Source organism: Hippoglossus stenolepis, chromosome 14, assembly GCF_022539355.2.
Source record: "Hippoglossus stenolepis isolate QCI-W04-F060 chromosome 14, HSTE1.2, whole genome shotgun sequence".
NCBI classification, from domain to species: domain Eukaryota; kingdom Metazoa; phylum Chordata; class Actinopteri; order Pleuronectiformes; family Pleuronectidae; genus Hippoglossus; species Hippoglossus stenolepis.
Window position 1 is genome coordinate 13,845,423 of NC_061496.1, and position 22,516 is coordinate 13,867,938.

At 43.3% G+C, this 22,516-nt stretch overlaps 1 protein-coding gene across 4 annotated transcripts in view; it reads right to left on the reverse strand.

Moving 5' to 3' along the window:
* Window positions 1-13,897: 13,897 nt before the first annotated feature.
* The window catches only part of arhgef18b (rho/rac guanine nucleotide exchange factor (GEF) 18b), a 43,329-nt gene continuing 34,710 nt past the window's right edge, over window positions 13,898-22,516 (reverse strand). For all 4 annotated transcript variants that reach the window (XM_047342865.1, XM_047342866.1, XM_047342864.1 and 1 more), the window contains 3 exons: window positions 20,153-20,501; window positions 19,070-19,189; window positions 13,898-18,600 (listed from right to left, as the gene is read on the reverse strand). In XM_047342865.1, the coding sequence (XP_047198821.1) occupies window positions 18,278-18,600; window positions 19,070-19,189; window positions 20,153-20,501 (792 nt within the window). In that variant the 3' untranslated portion in view covers window positions 13,898-18,277. The remainder of the gene's footprint in view (window positions 18,601-19,069; window positions 19,190-20,152; window positions 20,502-22,516) is intronic.

Genomic DNA, 22,516 nt, shown 5'->3' on the forward strand with positions numbered 1-22,516 from the left:
CCGTTTGTCCGCTGTTTTTCCCGGGAATGACTGGAATTCTGCAGCTGTGTCATTAAACAGCGTGGGCAGCCATATAATCACACAGGTACTCTTAACGTGCCTAGAATAGTTTCCATGCGCAGGTTAGGAGTAGTTCTGGTATTTTACCAGGAACACCCGTCTCCTTCCTGCTGTTTGACCACGCCGTATCCTTATAATACCCTCTTGTCACAGCGATATCTCACATCCTGGTAATGTGGTATGTGAGTGAGGTGCAAGCCGCTGCCGCTCTGGCACTTGTCCTGTAAGATGTGCACACGCATTATAACCCTCAAACCCAGAAGAATGTGCTAATTCTGCAGGGCGTCAGTCAGGTGATGCTCCTCCGCAGCTCGCATCCTGCTTGCGGCTGGGTCTACGTGAGAAGACGGTGCAGTCCAGACTGGGCGTTGGGTGGGGAGATGTCTGGTTGGCACGCTCACGCATGGTGGCAGGGAGGAGAACCAGAGAGGAATGTACCCACACTCAGATTTGAGGGAGGTGTGCTGCCTGCAGGGTTGAAGTCTTGGTTACTGAACCATCATTCCTGTGTTGTCTAAACAGTCCACATCCACTCTTATAATCAGACATCTCTTGATGACTGTTTAGATTTCAGTGATTCCCTTTAAACTTTCAAATTCTTTCTCTTTTCATTTCCACGCAAACTGCTCTCTTGGCTGTCAGAGCTTTTCTCCGTCGGTGGACGTGGCAACAGATGATTTAAACACCAGCTGTTGTTGTTTTCATCTGCAGTTGTTTGTTAGTTCGCAGGCTTCTGCAGAAACTACCTGACAGATTGTTAGGAATCCTGCTGGAAGGATGGGTCAGGGAGGAAACGTTACAATTTTGGTGCAGATCTGGATCACAGAGTAGATCAGGAATTTTTTTTCACCTTTTTGACATTGTCACCGTTTTCCTCAGAGAAAATTCATGGATGCAGTCGATAAAACTCATTTAGGAAAATTATATCTCAGTTTGTACATTTTGGTACAGCTTGAATTTGAGTACACTAATGGGCCTTGGCAGAGATTTGCACTATACTGAGAGCCATTCTACTTTGTATTCTGTTCTTCACCGTAGAAACAGCAAATTGACGACAGACGATCATCAGTAGATTCCAGCCGTCTACCGACCAAGATACTGTCCCCCCTATGCAAGACATCATTCATTAAAGCCTGAGAGTGGAACTTGAGTTAAATAAGCCAGCCACACCTTTTGCCACCAGGAAGTGAACCCCCCCCCCCCAACAACCACTTTAATGTAAAGACAAAGACACAAATGATTCATATAACAAACAATTCCCTGTGTAACCCTACAGTGTTAACATGTGTGCACTTCATCTAAACAATGTAAGGTTAAAAGCAAATAAACAAATTGTTTGGGTGTGGCTGACGGCAAAGGACATGAACCTGTGTGCAGCAAACTATTGAGCACATCACCCTGTGTGGGCGTGGCCATCACAGTTACCTTGAGAAGATGGACACATATATCAGTGTGTGTGTGTGTGTGTGTGTCAGACAGCATGACAGAGGCTGTCAGGAAGGATACAGTTGAAGGTTTTGTCCATTAGATTCACATTTCTCAGATATATTGACAGCTGTAACTATTTACTTTAAACATTTAAATAAAATATGAATTATTCTAAACATTAACAAATCAGTCATTTTCCATGCAAAGTTCTTTGTGCCGATTTCCCTCCAAATTACATGATTTGTGCAACCAATTGCATCAAAGCTCTGGGGGACGCCCTGCAACAAACACTTGAGTGACATAATGCAGCAGCATTGTTCCATCTTTTCAAAGCCAACCGAAAAAAACTTCAAAGCTCGACATTAATTGGACGTAAACAAGAGAAGGCTCCGAAAACTGCCCCTCCGCAGCCATGACATCATGCCTGTACCAGGCTGCATGTCCAGTCGAGCATGTGGACACGTTTGTGCCAGCATGTGTGCCGGGATTCATCAAAGCTTAATTTATGGATTTTTTTCTTCTTCGTATAAATACAATCCAGACATGCATAGAAAGATGAAACGGCGCTCTCTGAAAGGGATGACCTGGCACTGGACAGCAGGATGAGCCGGCCGGACAATGGCTGCCATTATCATGTAAATGTACAAACCGAGCAATTTCAAACAGATCTCGCCGACAACACAATTAAACGACGGTGAATAAATAGACATTTGAAAGTCGGCCGGAGACAAAAGGACCTCAGAGGCTGCCAAAACAAAACAAAATAAAGGGGAAGGAGGGGAATAAAGGAGAGGAGGAGGACAAACTGCCATTACAATCTGTGTGGGATATCTGTGGATGTGTGTGGTTGTTGCATGAATATGAATTTATGCTTAATATGCGTGTGTGTGTGTGTGTGTGTGTGTGTGTGTGTGTGTGTGTGTGTGTGTGTGTGTGAGGGGACAAGCAGTTACAGCCTGTTGTTAACACACAAGAAAGGAGGCAGTGAGGTGGAACGGACAGGGACGTTGCACTCTGCCTCTCCACCCAAATATCGGCGTGTGTCTGCCGGACTGAGACCCCCAGCTGGGGCCTCCGCCTGCCCCGGACAAGGACAAAAGACGCCTTGTTGATGCCAGAATCGACCTCCTCTCACCTTCCCCGGGGGGGCCTGCGCTCAGGATGGCTCTGCAGAGCGGATCAATATTCCCCCTCTGGCCAGATCAGATCTGATATGACAGATTTGCAAAAAGCTGCAATGACCTCTGAATTTTAACCAAGAGACATAAAGTCAACTGAATCTGGTATCATAGTGTTATATTCGTTTAGCAGCACGCTGTACATAAAAATAACATCAATCCTAAAGTTGATTTCTTTTAGAGTTGAAATCAGGAGGAGATTCATCTTTGGACTGAGAGGAGACGTCCCTCCTTCTCTCCCTCCTCCTCTTACATAAGCCTCCCTGGTTGCAAATCTCTGTGAGCAAACATCAGGCTTCCTCTCCTCCATTTTCTCTCTTTCTGTGTCTCACTTTCAAAAGTTTCATTGTACTTTATTGGCACCAATACGAAAAAAAGTATTAAGAAACCAGGAGCATGTCCAAGTCTTCAAGATTAAAAAATTAATGAACAATGTCCCCCCCCACCCCACCACCTCTCTCCCTCTCTCTTTGTGTTTCTATGCTGGTGGAGGAGTTAGAGGTGTCTCTGCATCCCTCTCTCTCTCTCTCTCTCTCTCTCTCCCCCCTCCTCCTTCCCCTCGTCTCTCTGGCTGTGGGCATCTCTGCTGGCAGCAGCTCTGAGGTTTCAGAGCTGACTGGGTAAGCAAATGAGGAGTAAACAGAGTGTGACACAGACAGACAGCCAGTCAGACAGTCTAACCACTGGAGCGAACGCATGGGCTGTCTCTTCTCTGCCGTCTGAGCACGACGAGTGTGTTTGTGTGTTTTTGTGTGTGTGTGTGTGTGTGTGTGTGTGTGTGTGTGAGGGGTAACTCGGGAGTGTGACAGGTCAGCTTACACCAAGAGAGTCCTGCAACTCTTGTATTAAACCTGCACCCATATCCACAACCTGAGCTGTGTACAGTGCCACTGGATTTGAATTTCCTCTCATGTATAATCAGACAATCCTTTGTTTGTCCCACTTTGAGGAAGTTGACCATGTTACAGCAGCAAACAGGAATAGAGAAATACACACAGTGAAAGTAATGGAAATGTAGATAATACAAACAAAAGGAACTATAATGTAATGAGGAATATATACAATGTAAAATGATTGCACATACATGAAATTAAAGTTGCAGAGCGACACAGTCAGTTATGTTATGTGCTGTTATTTATTTGTTTGTTTGTTTGTTGGTTTATTTGTTTGTTGTTTTATTTGTTTGAAGGATTACCGGCCTGGAAAGTGCCAGATGCAGGATTTTCTTTGACAATCACATGTAGGATTGTTAGGCCTTGGTGACGGTTTGACTATGTGGTCTATTGAGGACAAAGAGGTAAACGGCAGGTATCTCAACGATAAACTCACATATTGTAAGTCATGACATTTTCTTGTTCATCTTTTGATTTTGAACTAAATCTGTTTTAATGCATGCTGTACTGTGACATAGCAACTGTAAACCCACTGTTTTGTTTTGTTTTTATTCTAGAAAGTGTGAAATTTCCTCAGTACTGATCCATCAACTGATCTGAAAAATTACAAACCAAAAGTGGAGTCACATTATTTTTTTTCATTGTTGTTTTCATCACATTCACCTGTACAGTGTAAAGTCATCCAGTAGAACTGTTCTGTCATGAAGTCTATTTTTGTAACACCAGTAATGTTCAGGTTTTGTTGACTGACACAGGGGTTGGAGAAAGATACATCTAATTTAAGATGCAATGTCACTGATGCCAAAACCTCCACCCCCACAATAACTTTAATTACAGGCAAACACAAACTGATCCCTCTGAAAACCTGGCTGCATTATTACAATGGTGTGTTTCCATTATACCTCGACGCAGAGGTGTGAAATTGCTGTTAATGTGGATTAGAGAGGCAACCTGTTCCTGCAGACCTGTCCCAACAACAGAGTCGTTCTCTGTCTCCACTAGATTCATTTCACCAGTTCTTTTTTTTCGGGGTCTGAGCACTGAAGACCTGTGGCTTTGACAGAGAAAGAAAGAAAGAAAGAAAGAAAGAAAGAAAGAGCAAAAGAGAGAGAGAGACAGAGAGAGGCAGAGAGAGAAATGTGAGCATTGTGACAGGAGAGCGCCACAGTAATAGCTGTTTACACAATGGAATAATTACCCAGTAAATTACAGGAGGGAGAAAAAAGGGAGGAGAGGGGAGGAGAGGAAAGGAAAGGATGAGAGGAGATGAAAGAAGGAGAGGAGAGGAGAGGAGAGGAGAGGAGGAGAAAAGAGGAGAGGAGGAGAGAAGGAGAGGAAATGAGGAGAGGAGGAGTAGAGGAGAAGAGAGGAGAGGAGAGAGGAGAGGAGAGGAGAGGAGAGGGTGGAGAGGAGGAGAGGAGGAGAGGAACCTTGTGGCTCTGGCAGCCACACAATGGATTTGACAGTCAGGGAGTTGATTGTTCAGCGCTCAGGACTTTGATGAGCTCAGTTGTGTGTGTTGCTGCTTTCCACTCACCATCAAGCTCAAACATGCAAACACACATTCAGGCATTTTACTGCTTGTTGCCTGCAGATTCAAATTCCACCTTCATAATGAAACCAGGAAAGCTTGTTTTCTCTTCCTGTCGATGGAACAAAGCCCCAATCAGTATTTTAATTTTCTACTTCTTCTGACTTCATGATACGTTTCTTTAAGTTACCAAAAGTGAAGCCAAAGAATCTCAATTGCCCCCTGGTGGCCGGCTGCAGGTTAGGTCATAAACCTAGCCTCCTCCATGTTAGCGGATGCGACATGGGCCTAACCAAAAAGTCAAAGTCAATAAATGTTTCTTAAAAATGGTTTCTGTAATTGTTATTGTTATTGTAATAGTTATCACACTGTTGTGATGTTTGTTGTGTTTCTTTATTTTTTTTTTTACAGCAAATTGGTTTTAATTAGTTATTTGATGCTATAAAAAAAAACATCACAATCGATAGCTTAGACTGACTCACGATTGGTCGAGCATGCACGTATTTGAGGGACGTTGATACCGTGGCTCCAGCCCCCCCCCCCAATCGCCACTGTGTGGACTGGAGATGACAGCGTTTGTATCCGGGCTTCATTTCTGGATAGTGGGGGGGAAGACACGTTGTCCATCTCTATAGGATTTCAATGGACCATGTTTGGAATAATTGGTTTAACTACAAAATATATTTTAAAAAAGCTCCAGGACATAAACCGACTACGATACTAAAATGCTGCTTTAACACAATTGATAGCATTAGATAAACTAATAATTTCAAACAGTATCAGTCACACTGAGCACTTTTCGAAAAATTACTTTCTATACATTTCCCTGATGCTTCACCTCTACGTCCATATATACCTGCAGTACTGCACTTTTATCGAAACAAAGGATCAGAGTACTTTTTCCACCCCCACCCACAACAGATGATGTAGTTGCATGCCTGTCTGTCATTTTGAACATGCCTCTCCCCCTCCCATGTTTTCCTCCCCTCAAAAACAAGAGGTGGGAGAACCATCTGAAATATGCACTTTGTAGAAGGTTCCTTGTGATCTCCCATCGCGCCACAAAGTCAACACACGCACACGTTCATTCAGGGGAGAGGCGCACAAAGGCCTCGTCCACTGAGCTTGGCAGATGAGCAGCGGACATTCCAGACAAGTCTGGCATACTTGGATTGATGTGGTACAAAAAGACACGTTTCTGTTCCTCTGTGTCACGAAGACAAAGCAAAGCCTTTTGTTTCTTTGTAGGAGCTGAGATTCTTTGTCATATAATTGCCACTTCCTCTGTCTCTCATTAATAAAACAGGCGATGGGGATGAATTCCCTGTTGGGTTGGAGTGAGGCTCCAGGAGGGTGGGGGTAGCTGTAGGTTGGGTTGGCATGGAGGGCTTCTGTACGTTGCCTGAGTTGACTCACACACACACACACACACACACACACAGACACACACCCTCTCAAATCAAAAGAATCCTTTTCGCTTGGAGGCAAAAAAATAAACTTCAAAAGAATCGTCCACAGCCTGACGAGGCCTTGGAGCTTGAGTGTGGCAGATGTAAACCCGCCTTCTGGCACACACACACACACACACACACACACACACACACACACACACACACACACACACACACACACTTACAGAGAGACACACCAAACTGAATTATGAAAATCAAACCACACGCAGGGGGGTGTGGGTGTGTGTGTGTGTGTGTGTGTGTGTGTGAGGTGACCCCTTCTGTTGGGCCGTGTCTGGCTGACCACTCGGGATGAGATGTGACACCGAGGATGAACAGGACAATAGAGAGATACTCGGACATGTCAGCAGCATCTGTCTCTGTCTGGAGCTGACGTGTGTCGTCCTCCCTCCTCATTCAGACCAGAGCACGCGGGCTAATGAAGCAAACACATGCTGTATTAACACACACACACACACACACACTCACTCACTGACTCACTCATGCATGCACGCACACATATAGAGAAAGACTGATGAGACGGTGCCATGTGGCTGCACCACGGCCAGCACCTCATTTCAGATTCCTCAAATTCCCACAAGAGCTTCCCTCTGCTTTTTGATTCACAGGAAATAAGACGAGCAGAGGTGGGTCACTGCGAACGAGAGCGAGCCAGAGCGAAAAACACTAAATGATTTATGATGAGAGTGTAGCGCAAAGCTGATCGTTTGCAGGGTGCATCGTTCAGGGCAGTAACCAAAGTGGAGTTTCTTGTTTTCGGCCCGAACGCTGGGCTCTGATTGGCCGACAGATGTTGTTTCCCAGAGAGCAGACAAACAGACAGAGAGAGGAGGAGCACGAACAGGAAGCACAAAGAGATTTGTGTTGTGACTGAACAATAGCACTTCCTTTGTTTGTAGGAGAACAGGTTCTTGTGCAAGTTACAGTAGACGCCGGAGCTTTCATCGGAGCTTGTGTGGCATTATCACATTATCCCACATAATGCACTGTAACACTCTGCCAGGCCGCTCTGACATGCTAATGGTCTGAAATAAGAGCCGTGGATAAAAAAAGCAAAAGAGAAACACATGCTGTATGTGTGTGTGGGCAGGTGTATTTACAGTATGCTATGCATGTGTGTGCACGCCCAGGAGGGATTTCACTGGGTTGGCAAATAGTTTCTGCTGCTTGCATGAGTGATGTTTCTTCCTCAGAGGTGATGAGAACCTTTGACAGAGGGATTGTGTGTGTGTGTGTGTGTGTGTGTGTGTGTGTGTGTGTGTGTGTGTGTGTGTGTGTGTGTGTATAGACTGTATTTATATGGTGCTTCTTCTAGTCTTATCGACCCGTCAAAGCACTTAAGCCACATTCACACGTTCATACAGCAGAACTATATGCTGCACTTCTTCTATCACACACCGTCTGCACAGCCTTCAGGGGCAACATGGGGTTCAGTATCTTGCCCAAGGAAACTTGCAGACTGGAGGAGCCAGGGATCGAATCCCCGACCTTCTGGTTAGTGGATGACCCACTCTACCCCCTGAGCCACATCTGCAGTGTGTTTAAAATGCAAGGAGTAATTCTGCATGTCTGCCTTTAATGGAGTAAAGTATCAGATTGTCTTCTCCTCTCGCAGCAGCAAATGTGTTTACAGGAAAAAATGATGTCGAGTTAGTTTTTTGTCTCATCTGCAAAATGTTCACACAGAAATAATCTGCAAAATGTTCAATGACGACTCATTTCATTTGGTTTAAAGTATTATTCACAATTTCATTAGTAACATTTCCATGGTCGTGTTTAGAATCTCAAAGCGCTGGGTTAACGTTGGGTAAAGATGTTGGTCTTGATTAAATATTGAAGAAGTAAATCCTGAGATGAGGAACGAGACGGGTTTGCTTTATTAATATTTAACTCAAACCACAGTCTTCTCCTGACATTAACCCAAGTGCCTTTGTTGTCTGAACCAAACCACCAACCATCCGCCCTCACCACCATCCCCTCAGCCTCAATTCTTTTTATATGTTAAGGACTCTGGCACCTTTGTTTGCAGTGTTTTATGTCACAGGCTGGTTTTTTTTACTCCTTTGGAAGGAGTCTTTCGCACTGTGGTGACGATGGACGTCTGTTTTTGTGCTTCTGCCCTGTTTCCTCCTTTTTGCATTAGTGCTGGCTTTGTTTTTGTCTCGAGTGAAATGACGTAGACATGTCTGTTTTTAATCGTAGTTCCCTTGAGTGAGTAGATGAACAGATTTCCAACTTCAAAACTCCTTTCTTTCCTCACACAAACCCACCGAGCTTTGTCTTAGCAGCAGCAGTTTGTGGCCTTTTGCTCTTTTGGCAGCGTCTCCCCGTCCCTTCACTCCTCCCCCTCCTCCTCTCCTCCCTCCTCACCCCATCAACAGCGGCCTGACAGCCATCCAGCCCTGCCAGCTCTGGTGGGAGGCTGCATGGCGACTGCTCGGTTCCAGCTCCTAAATCAGAGAGGCTGTGTTTAGATCTCCCCTGTAGAGCAGCGCTGCACTTGTGATGAGCTCCGCTGCGCTCCACTCCTCCAACATGAAAGCAGGAAGCGCTGAGGGAGCCGTGCACAGTTATCTTTGCCACAGTTTGTCCATCCACAGCTGAATTTGGATCTTTGTGGTTTCACAGGCTGTGCAAACTCTCTCCCCTCCTTCATCAGCTAATGTTACATTAAAAAAAAAAAGACTCACCGGGGACAAATAATGTTGTGGTGGTTGTGAAGATGCACAAGTACTCAAAGAAAATATCAAAGTGCACAAAAATAGAACACAAAACCGTCTTGTTAAGACCGAAAAGGAGACTTTCTTTAGCTTTTGATGATGTTGAAAGGGTCGCGGTGGACTGAAGTGCACCACCTCGGGCTGCATTCTTCGAAAGGGACAACAAATCCTCGCGGAGAACTCCTCAAAGATAATAAAGGGAGGTTTAAGTGCACCATTATCAAAAGTGCTTCTCCTTTACCTGATAGGGAGAGCCTACAGCTTCCTTTTACTCACTTTAGATTCATTTCACAGCACTATGTGGATTTAAAGGGCTTCCCGCAGGGGTTTGGTCCTCTTTCACTTTAGTTATATGTGTATTTGAACATTTTTCCACATTGTATTACCTTAGTCTTGAAGGCAGTGCACATATTCCCCAGCGATCTGCGCAGACTTTTAGAAACATCTTTGATAAAAGCAAAGAAACTTCACATAAAGCTGCTGTTGGGTCTTTCCAGGGCGAAACCTCGCAAATTAAATTGCCCACATCTTCACATTGGGTTTGGAGGAGAGTTTTCCATGATGGCTGCCAGGAGGCTATTTGTATTGGCACCACTAGCGTTCGACTTTAGGTACCAGAAATGTGTGTGTGTGTGTGTTTTAAGGAAGTTCTTTCTACTTCTCTGAAAATGCCACAGAGACCTCCCACACTGCATCAGCCCTGAACAATACAGCATCCTGGAACAGATGGAAAGTGCTTAACTCTGTGGACTGGTCCTACGACATCTTTCATGCCTTCTGCAGACATGAAGATAACACAACAGTCTGGCCTCTGATTGGACACTGCTTTGTGATCGGATTGTCATTTTCCAATCGGTCAGGTGTAAAAACCTAATTCTTACTTTTTCCAGTTGGGAGCTCACTGGTTGTCTTTAGACTAACCTGATTAACTTGGCTCATACTTAACTAACTCTGTAGTTCTGACAACAGTGATGAAGAAAAACATCAACACCGTTCACAAAGCAGGCTCATAATATAGGAAAGGTAGGTCAGAATATAATACTATAATGATACTGTTTTGCTGTAACCACAGCAAACTGGTTTAAGAGTTTACAAAAGTTAAATTACCATTGCAAAACGTGAGCTGATTGTGATAAACCAAAGATTTTATACAAAGATGGACGACATGACAGCTCACCAGAAGTGAAGCCAATTCATCTTGATTTCCCCCTGGTGGCTGGCTGCAGTAAAGGTCATGAATCCCATCTGCTCCTTGTTAGTAGATGGGACATGAGGCAAAATAAAGTCAAGGTTGACGTTAAATAGTTTATAATTAAAAAGTTTGGTTTCAATAAGTTATTTGACATAACTATGAAGTGAAACATTATGATTGACAGCTGAGACAAATTCACGATTGGTCGAGTGTGATGCTGAACCTCCTCACAGTCACTGCTGCACAGACTCCGGCTCCGAATGACTTCAGAACCGCAAGATGGTCGCAGCCATATCCAGGATGTTTTAGCTTCATTTTTGTACAATGGGAGGAAGTAGACATGTTGTCCATCTTTAACAGTCTATGTGATAAACCAATCCAGTCTCTATGCTAAACTAAACTAAATGTCTGCTGGTTCTAGATTTACAGAAGTGGCATCATAATCCGACACACGGCAAGAAAGTAAATAAACATATTTCCTGAAATGTGAAACTTTTCCTTTGATCTAAATATAGTTCTGTAATTGAAGCATAGATTTATCTCAGTGAAACTTAATGAGATCCTAATGTATTTTACTCTTCTCTGGACAATGGCACCATTCATGCCTTCCTGATGCACTGGAGCCCATGGGAATAAAACCGGACTGACCGGTCAGTCACCAGGCTACAGCTGACTGCAGAGAGCAAATGCTCTGAGCACAAAGGGTGAGTCAGCGTGCAGCACACTTCCTTTATAGTCCATCTCCCCTTTCAGTTCACGTAAGGTGTCTCCTCTGGCAGAACAATGGCCCTCCACCTGATCGGATTTTTACCTGCTGTAACCTCACTATGTGGAGGCCTCTTCGCTGCTGCCCCCCCTCACAGGGACGTCCTTTGTCGATTCAAGATGGAGGATCAGTTGAGCAGGTGGAGGAACAATGATTCTCATTCAGCCAAAGCAGAACTTTGAGCCAGACGGCATGAAATCACTCTGCGCTTACATCTGAGACATCACAACCAGTGAGAAACATCTTGTGTCCAAGGAGACATGTAAATAAACAGTTGTTGTTACAGGCCACAAACCTTTAGAGTTCCTTATCTATCTCTGATAACAGCTTCAAAAATCGGAATTCCTTATCTTTGACAGACTTCTCTTCCTGGTTTAAACACCAGCGCCTGCCAAGGGGGTTACGTAAGCTGAGCTGGAAGCAGCCTTGGCGGAGAGACTTGTTTTACTGCCGACTATCTTCCTGTAATCACCTTGGGTGTTAGCAAAGAGGACAGATAGAGTCTCGCTTTATGTATTTCCAACAAGAGGATCTTTGTGTGTCAGATAAGCAGCCATCAAGCACATTCCTTCCTCACATCACTCACAAAAACAGAGGGACGGCGGTGGTCTGATTTAGAGACGTTGCTTAGGAAGGTTAAAAGCAGCGGTTCACAAACTGTAGGGGTCAGGAAGTCCACGAGGACTTGCAAGATAAATCTGTAGGTTCACAAGATGATTAAGACATCAAGAAAAAAAAACATTGTTGCCACATTTTCCCTTTTTTGTTTGACTGACTTTGGTAATTCCCCGACTTCCACTAGCGTCATAATTCATAGCTTGGAGCAAAGTGTCTTCATTACTATTGGATGATTTATATGTTTGGTAAAGACCCTCTTGCCCTCCCCACAGGATGAATTGTAAGATCGTGGTGACCCACAGACATTCCCATCAGCCAACCTCAGCTATACAATATGTTTAGTGGTAATTGGCAAATGTTAACACACCAACACACAAACTAAAGAGAAACACACTGTAAACATTGTATCTGCTACACATATTCAGCAACGTCTTTACATCATGCTGTCATTTAGCACAAGGCACCACTGTGCTTAAAATGTTTACGAGTTCCCCCGTCTGTCTGACGCCCATTTCCTACTTGAGACATAAAGCTTTAAAAATGGCCCCATAGTCTAATTTTTAAAGCTTCAATTTTTTCCTTAAACAGATGGACACTGTACATTTAAACACTTTTTGTAGTATTTGAAGTATTTACTGCAGCAGGTTGGAGAATATAGGACTGAAAAACAAATAGTTTTCACAATAATGATGAGAGAATGATTTGAGAGAACAACTGAATATGGGAATCCTTGTTAGCGTACGTTTATTGGTGGTATAAGTGGGACAGACTCTAGCATGGCTGCAGACTTAAGGGGCCAGGTCACAAATACGTGAAGGCGAAGCAATTTTTCCAGGTCAAAGTTCAACTCCACACTAAGCCATGCTACGATTTATTTGGCCACAGGAAGTTAATGTTTTATTCGACTCCTCGCTTGCACAGATTGGAAGTGAACAGGAGGCGACAGTTGGCCACTAATACATTTGCGTACATGTATGACTGGGCCCATTTCTTCACACCTCTTAACAATTCTCAAACAAGACAAAAACATCCTTGTTTGTTCGAACTGGCCACAACCGAGTTGATAGAAAACCCTGAATGTGCATTCTGGTCTCTCTCAGTAGCCAAACTATGCTCGTTTAACAGCTTAGTGTCTCTTTCCAACCTCCATGGTGCCAAAGCACAAGGAAGCTGTTAGATCTGAGTGGAAGAACAAAAACAAACAGAAACCAGCAGAGACGGAGTCCATCAAACTCTGATTTGTCTGAGTGTTTTATGAGGCCGCAGGGAGGCCCGTCTGCACGTCTGTCTCTGAGGAGCATCTATTTGTTTAACTCTGTGGTTAGAAGAGCCTCTGTCACAGAATAACTCCTGACTGCATCACAAAATAACAGAAAAAAGAAAAAGAAGAAACGCCTCCGAGCTTGTGAGGCGGTGGAGCTGAGCTGCATCGGAGACATTAGATGAGAGGGGAAGAGACAGGGAGACATGCAATGGGCAGAGGAGTGGAAGCAACGAGACGAAAACAAAGACGGGAGACAAATGCAGCGTCCCTCCACAGGGGAAGCAGCCTGGAAAAATAATTGTTGAGAGGAGACAGAGGAAAAGCCACTAATGACAGCAGACAATAAAAACTGGCCACTAGCGTAGCGTCTTCCCAGCCAGAATGACAATAACGAAGGAACCGGCGGTGCGGCTGTTAGCGAGGGATTGAACAGCCGCAACCGCAGCACCTGAAAATAGAGCTTTGTCTGGGAATAGACTGTTATTAGGTCGTCTAAACACAGGGTCAATCACACTCTTGCTGCACCTCCCAGACACGGAGGCATGGCCGCGCTGCGAGCTAATTGGGTGGGCAGGATTATTTTGTGGAGGCGAAATCTAAATAATGAGGCAGAATTATATGTTAGATGTAGAGGGGGAGAACAAAAAGGAAAGAAAAGACAATGGATCTGTGTAAATTCAAATTTACATGAAAGAGAATAATTCATTGTTTACGCAAAAAAACAAACATTCAACATTGGTCGACTGTGATATAAAAAAAACACACAAAGACAAAATAATTTCAGGACTCTTTTATTACTAAACTCTCTCTAAGGCAGCAGTTTGTGTCCACAGGTCGTTCTAACGTCTCGCAGTGAATAAATCAGTACAAAAAAAAGAAATCAATGCTGTGTGCTACAAACGTCATTAGACAGCTCACGGTAAATACAAGTTTACAAACAAGAATAAGCATTATCAACATTATTTTTTTCCCCTTCAAGTATGCTACTATCCAAAGTGACTAGTGTAAAATTGGCCGAGGAAATAAAATATGTTCAGGATTATTTACACATTACAGGTCCAAGGTGTGTGTATAAAAACACAACCGAAGAAGAGCTTCGAAAAGTTTCAGATGTGTTTTTTTTAAGAATACACAAACACACACAAACAGACTCACGGATACACACACGCGCTCACGCACACACACACACACACACACACAGTGATGTGACTGACTGGCTTCAAAAGTTTTAAAACAGATCAAGTTCAGTTCAGCAAAACAACATTTAAGACTTGAGTTGATCCAAAGAGCGACAAAGACGACGTCTCGTACCCGGACCAGAACTAAAGGGCTCTTACACCAGATTCACTGTTGTCCCACGTTTCTCATTCAGCTTTAGAAAAGAGACACTTGAAAATACAGGAAAACGAACAAACATGGGAATAAAAGTTTCGGATCAAACTTGGTGTTGCATAACAATCACAAACATCAAGGTCGTCTTTCTGGCTTTTTGTAAAGCTCTCAATGGAATCACATGGTCTTCATCTGGGGATGGGAGTGTGCTCAGTTGTCATGACATTACAGCTTTAAGATGTCACACTTTTAAGACTAATTGTTCATGTAGGGTTTTACTTTTAAAAACACTGGAAGGTTGTGAGAGATGGCTGAAAGCTCTGGGTGGAAAAAAGGGGATCGTTTGTAATCAAAGGGTTCCACCCACTGGAAACTACATAAAGGATGTTTACGTGCACATTAGCAGCCCATTATTCTTTAAAATGATCAAGTGTTGATGAAAATAAATAAAATATTGAGCTCATACACAGTTCAAGTGCCACTATAAGCCAGTATACAGACGTACCCATTTGATTTATTGCTGAGTTGATGGTTTACGTATTTTCAACATTACTCTGAAATCATTCTGTTCACCTGTGTACAAACAGAACCCAGCGATGTGGATGTGAGGCCACAAAACAAACAGGAAATCCAATACCGAGCTGTGAAGCAGGATGTGAAGTGGACTGCCATGTGCTGTAAACACACTTTGTCATGGACACTCCCAAGAGGATGTTTTTATAAGTAATAACACTTTGTGGATGACCACACAACCAGCACTGTGTCATTTATCCTCTCACAGGAGCACAGACAGAAGCCCAGTCAGCCGAATGTCTCTTTGGTTTAACTGACGGAAACAAGCAGATGTTTGACTTCTTGTTTTGTTTTTTGTTACGACTGCTACATCGTCCGGATGAAGCACCACTCAGGAGTCGCAGGACAAAGACAGACGGTGCACCTCAGCTTCAAAGCTACGACATCCACACGCACCAGGAGATTAAATATACAAACCTTCAATTTTAGTTGATTTAAATCAACAGAACCACTGATTGTGGTTTTTCATAAACTGCCACAAGTTTGTCCGAGCAAGGCAGCATACCAGACTGTACATACACACCCATGTGTGTACTTGAAATGAATATACACTAACAACTGTTGCTTCTTGATTCATGTGAAATATTGGTATCTAATATAAGAATGTGTCAGAAGAGGCAGTGCAGAAGAGACCCGGTACAATATGTACAGTAATATACATATAATATACATCATCACTCAGAAGTCTAGATCGAACTCCAGGTAGTGATCACACCTTCAGACACCAGCTCAAAGGAAAAAAAATGTTCTAATGATATTTTCCCCTCCAGAGACAGAAAACGTTTATGTGTCAACCGCTTCAGGATTGAAAGGAATCCCACGTACATGCAGAGAAAAACGTAAATGGCATCGACCTCCATATATTTTCATATGGAGAGAAAGATAAAGACTTAAATGTCAGACAAAAGTTCATCGTCCTGTTTAGGCCTCAGGACCACTGTGCCTGTGACAGCGCAGCTTCTCTGTCAGGCACAGACATTTAAGACCCAGTTAATGAAATGTCATTGACTATCAACACCCCCCCACAGTGTATGAGACCCGAGGGCCTCGATTACAACTGACATCTTCATATTTAACTCAAAGATATAGAAACGGGCTCAGCTAAAAATGAACCCACGCTGACAATTTTTCCAAACTGTTGAGTCGGTAAAATGAGACACACGCTTTAAAAATAATGACTCGAATCCATTAACTTTTCATTTCCTAACCTGGGAGAAAAATCAGGACCAAAGATGACTGAATGGGGGAAATCGATAAACTTTACAACTCTTCAATGATCTGTACATTCCTGGCTTATGTTCGACCTGTGACTCTGAACATGAAGCAGTTCCATAATAGACTCGACTGAGAGGTAAAAACCAGTGTTACCACTGTGCTCCATCATGTTGTCACTGTCAGACCGTCCCTGTACAAACTCAGCTGTTAACCTTTGGAAATAACACAGATGCTTTTATTCTACTGGATCAACTAGTGCAAAAACATTGAAGTTCGAGTTTCTATTAGTACAACGAAGGATTTCAATATTTTCAGTGCATATTAACTCTTTAAAATTGTTGTAATTAGTACTTATCTGCTCTTTTCACCCCACATTTTCTCCATTCATTTGTCATTATCCAGTTAAATGTCAATTTCCCATATAAAACTGTCATGAACAGTACAGTACATTAGATATTTCTTTAAGATTGCTTGCTGAGTGTCAGTTTTGGTGAATGAAACCCAGGGTGAGACAAAGTCATTGAGGCCTTTTTGGGATCTACAGGTTATGATGAACGCTGTTGAGTTCAGCAAAGTTGAGCTAATTTCCTGGGTGTCAGAATCAACAGCAAATCAGGTACAAGTCTGGAGGTGGATGGCTTATTTAAATAAAGTACATGATAAATACATTTACCTTAATATCTGTTGTAAATGTCTGTAATAAGAAGTTATCCTTCATGAAACAGCTGACACACTAGTACCAATCTGACACCACAGTATCAAAGTGTTATAGTTTCACCCAGATAAAAGTAAACTTTTATTTTCCAGAAAATAAATTATTATACTAGAATCAAGAATGAATTCTCAATTCTTTGCCGATCCAAAACCGCAATTGTGCTGTACTGCAACTTGAAATACTCGTTTTAGAGCTGCAAAGAAGAGTTAGACAAAAAATTGGTAAAATTTGGGAATATTTTATGCTGAAAAGTCCCACAGGTAAAACATTTTGCTTTGTGGTTATTTTTCTGAATGCACTAAATCTGCCGATACAAACGTCCAGGCATTGTGAGTCTGTATCAGGAAGGTAAAATACAAAAGGCAGGGACAGACATGAAGTAGGTCATAACTGACAGTACTTCAAACTATAGAGACATTAGAAAGGCGTCACTGAGTTAGTCTCACTCTGCGCGGGCTGGAGGAGCAGAACATGATCAAATCCAAACTCTCCCTTAATTGAAATGAAGCATTATTATACAACAGCCGGGAGAAACTGTCCTCTGACCAGATCCAAGTCAGGCTTCACAACCACTGGAAACACTAAAGATGTAATCCTCAATGTGAACCTTCTACAATAAGCATGATTAAGAAGAACAACGAAACTAAATGAACAGAGAACATTACAACAGAGTTCATTCATCCGTCTGGAATGGAGTGTTCACACTGTGCAAATGCAATGAGTTCTTCTGAGTTCCTGTGGAATCATTTCCTGTGGTTCCAGGTCCAGTAGAAGCAGATGGTTGAGGCCGGAGCTCCGTCGCTGCACCTTCTCCCTCTCTACGCTTCAGGAACTGACAGAAGTCTCCTAAAATGCACCCGACCGTTTTTCTTTTGCTTTGTTCCTTTCAGTCAAATTCCTTCAGCTCTTACAGCTCATGTCTTTGGATTGTTAGAACTTCATTTACACCTTTTCATCACAAGAAGCCGTCGGTGAGCCGAAGGTTCCCTATTCATACTTGCAGTTAAAAAAACAGCTAAAAATTAAATAAAAACCGTTACAAAGAAAGTCCTCTTTTTTTGAATAAAATATGATTTTTTTTCTTCCTGTAAGCGCATGAAGCTCTGTCCTCTGCAGAAGACGGCTGCTACTCCACTCAGTCGTTTCAACTATCAATGACAACACAACCTGTCCGTACTGCACATACACTCAGCATCACAATATCGCACATATGTAGCTTCTTGAAATGAACATGGAGGATTGTTGGGGATCAGTTACGCATCCCATCAATTTTTTTTTTTTTCTAAATCAGTGCTTGATCTGAGGGCAGTGGACTGGAATTTAGAAAAAGATGACGTCCTCCTTATTGACGTCCTCGGTGGGGCTCTTGTACGTCTGTGGCATACTGTGGCTGTGGCTGAGCCCGTGATTTACCTGGACGTGGGTCTGGGTATTCGGACTGAGGCCCTGCGGCTGCAGCTGGGGCGGAAACGGGAGGAATCCGGTGCTCTGTGGGTGGGGAGGGATGGTGGGAGCTGGAGGGTGGGACTGTGCAGAAGGCATCGGGGGCTTCTGAGCATTTGTAGGGTGGGAGGTGGTGACGGAGGAGGTGATGGAGGTGTTTGGGCTGTCCGGTCCGGCAGTCTCTGGGGGACTGAGTTGATCTATCAAAGACATAAAGTTTAAGAAATTACAGAAGAAGCGATTGCACTGAATATAGTTTAAAAACAGATTAGACATTTGCACCTGTTTAAAATAGCTGCACTTAATCATCGCAACTGAAAATCTGTCACATGAACTCCTGCCAGTGTCTTTTGTCCGTTGTAATTGTGAGGACACAGGCTTACGGCGTTAAACTGCCTGTGGTCAGCAATGCAGCCGCTCATTAATCACAGTGAAATTGATAGGTGTTTACACAGGGTGAGGCTGGGGATGAAGCCAGCCACAGGAACATGATCGGGTGGGGTCGGGTTTGCCCAGGTGGAGAATGTCTGTGTCTGTGAGAACACACGTTTTAATAATGCAGCAGGCAAAGACAGACAGGGCTGTGTTTGGGTTTGTCCAAACGGAGTGAGGGAGGGCGTGCGTTTCTTTGTGTTTAGCTCTGTGTTTCTAAGTGAATTAAATAGGTACCTGTGTGGTGATGCAGGGCTGACAGCGAGAGCTGCTGGTGGGGGCTGATAGAGCGCTTGGCCTTGAGGGCGCTTTCATCTCGGGTGGACAGCTTCAGCATCTGCTTCATATCCACCGAGGCTGAGAGTAGGAGGAGGAGGAGGAGGGGGAGGAGGGAGGAGGAGGAGGAGGAGGAGGAGGAGGAGGAGGAAGGAAAAAGCAGCAAAACAACAAGAGACGGACAAAGAGAGAAGGTGATTTAATTGTGAAATTAGATTACATTGGTTAACGGGAGCAGCTCAGCCCGGCCCCACTTTAAACAGCTAATGTGACTCTAATGAGCCACAATGATGCTGAATAGGTCACGGTCATGTCAGGCACTCATGGCTTGAACATACTTTACAGTGAAGGCAAAAAAAAGAAAGAAAACACAATTTAAAGACTTTATCTTTAAAGTCTTTAAAAAAGTCTTTAAGCACTGATAAATGTCACATGTGAAAGTAAAGCCCCTTTTCCACTGGTCAAAATACCTACCAACACCCACTGACATCTGCCTTTTGTCTACAATGGGAAAGAATTTACTCCCGGGGTCAAATGACTCTGCAGTAGATTGTTTTTTCACCCAAAGGCAGTGATGGGAACATGACCCCCAGGTGAACATACTAATTTGGCAAGACAGCGAGGTGAGAGAGCTTCTCAGTTTTTGGCGTATTTGTGACATTGAACATGATTCACCAGGGGAAAAAAGGGAAAGACAAACTCCTCTACTGGCCAGGGGGAAAGGACTCAATCCCCCTTTATTTGTGTTTAACAATCCTACATGTAATTCTGTTGTAAAAGAGGTATAACAAAGGAATAAACCTCAGTGCAACAGACACATTTTTTAAAGAGTTTACTGTTACTATGCTTTTAAGGTTGGCATAAGTAGACGTATTTTGCACTGTAGGCAGCTGCTTTTAGAAAAACCCTTGGTGCAACAAAGCCGCAGATGGTAGAAATAACTCAGGTGTAACAGTTGAGTGAGCTACGTGGATTCAGCATCGCTAAAACCCTTCAACCCTCCCATGGCCGAGATCACGTGAAACTATAAGTCTAACTACTCACCTGTGCTGTCAGTGCGATGAGAAGCTTTGCCACTCTTGGCTCCTTTCCCTTTGCCACTGAAGGCGGCAAGCTTTGTGGGGATCTGCTGCTGCACACCGAGCAGTTTGTGCTGCTGGTTGGTTGTGCTTAAGAGGTGGAGCGGTACTTCCGTCTTCGGCGATAGAGTAGAAGAGCTTGCCTCCCGCCGCAACATCACCTCAGGACGCTCTGCGTAGTCAGCCGCTGCTACGGACATGCTGGCGCGCACCAGGGGCTTCGGAGGCAGGGGCAGCTCCGAGACGCTGGCGCTGCTGGTGAGGCCAGAGGACATGAGGAGCTCCCCATTAAGACTGCCAGATAGAGGAGCCACCTGGAGGAAGAAGAAGTGGGTATGAGACTTTGCTGAGACACGACTGAAGTCTTCTTCAAGTGTTGCAAACATCATCATAAAAGATTTCAAATTCAGCGTTCAAGTTCACAGAGGACAGCTCCTTGTCTCACACTGCAATTATACATATTTGTGGCTGGATTCAGTTTGAAATGTGAGTTGTGTTAGGTCATGTTTTCTGTGGGTCATGTTCGAATGTAGTTTTATTTTTTATAAAAAAAAGGGAAAAAATGTAAAACTGCTTCTTATGAGTACAAGACACAGACACAGACACACACAGAGAGATACACACACTATAACTCTCCTAAGTGATGCCGTGTCATTACAGAAAAACAATCTGTTGAGGAGCCTGGTATTTATGGGCAAAGGAGGGAATCAGAAACACATGCGTCTTTCTGCTGAGCGTACACTTTGGTAAGTTTGGAAACAGCCACTTGATGGCTTCCAAGAGGCTGAAGGACAACACGCGCACGCACGCACGCGCACACGCACACACAGAGAGAGAAACATAAAACCCTTAATAGTCCCTGTGCACATAAAGGCATGTCTGACTAAACAAGCAGGGCTGTTAGACAAACAGGGGAACAAGAAAACTGCTCTCATGACATCACTGCATAACAGACACTGACTGCATTGTCACTCTAATCACCAGACTGAGGGAAAGATCATCGAGAGATTGAGGCAACATCATCATCCAGTCTGCACTGAAAGACACTGACCAGAAGGATTACTGCAACAATGCAGTGGTGTAGTGTTTGTATGTGTTTAGTTATCCCACCTGCTACGTAATACAATCTATAAAAAACATCTATTCATTAAGGGCTGCTGCACACTCGAGGATTTTCAACTCTAAACCAATTTTAAAAACGTGGGAGACCACAGACATGACAGTTGAACCGATTTTTTATCTTATAATGTTCAGAACACACACACTGGATGATTTGGCCAGAGTGCAGGACCACACACTTGTAGGAAATTATTTCATAATGTGGATTGAAATCCCACAGATTCTTCTTCTTTAGCTGTTTTATAGCGGTTGGCAAACAGATTTTAGGCGCATTATCGCCACCTTCTGAACTAGAGTATGGAACACTCGCATGAATGGACGAGACTTCAGAAGATAAACAAACATGGAGGAGGACGATATTTACGATAATCGAGACTGGGGAGCCTCCGAATCCATTGGCAGGATTAAGATTATTTTGTAAACCTCCCACACTTCAAGTTTATTTGGGCAGATAATCGACACAGATTGACCTCTGGTCGGGAACGCCCCCGTGATTGTCAGAAGTGGCAAATTGGGTCTAAAATTGCCATAAGCTAATGTAAAATTTCTTTAACAACACAATGTGAAGCTGAGGGGTATTTGTCAAAACTAATTACAAGTCAAGAAGTTGGAATTAGTTGGTTTGAATCTCTGTAAAGCCACAAAATATTAGAATCTCAGCTTGATAGCCAAGAAACTCAAATTTGAATAGACTGTAAATTCCTTTCATTGAAAAAAAAATGTTGGTAATAATAGTTTGGTGAAATGAAAAACAGAGCTTACTGAGAAGCGAGTTTCCAGAAGAAATGCTTAAATTTGTGTGGTATCCCACATGGAGAACATAAGACAACTTTCAGAATGTAAAAACTAGTTATTCTACAAAAACAGAAATTCTCACATAGCTGCACTTCTGTTTGCCTGTCAAGAATTATTATGTAAAATGATTACCTCCACCTAGGAGGTTATGTTTTCACCCCTGTTCTATCTGTTTGTTGGTTGGTTTGTTTGTTTGTTTGTCGGATTACCCAAAAAACGACTTACTGCAGAACTTTTTGAAAGTTTAAGACATAAGTCAAGAAAGAACTCAGAAAATGTTGGTTGGATCCAAAAAAGTTGTCACTTTCTTTAACATTGGGAGATGTTTTTTGATATTTTGACCAATTTCACAGGGAATAATTCATGGATCTTGATCAAAATCAGGCATATTCAGGGAGCTAAAATCTATGGGTGT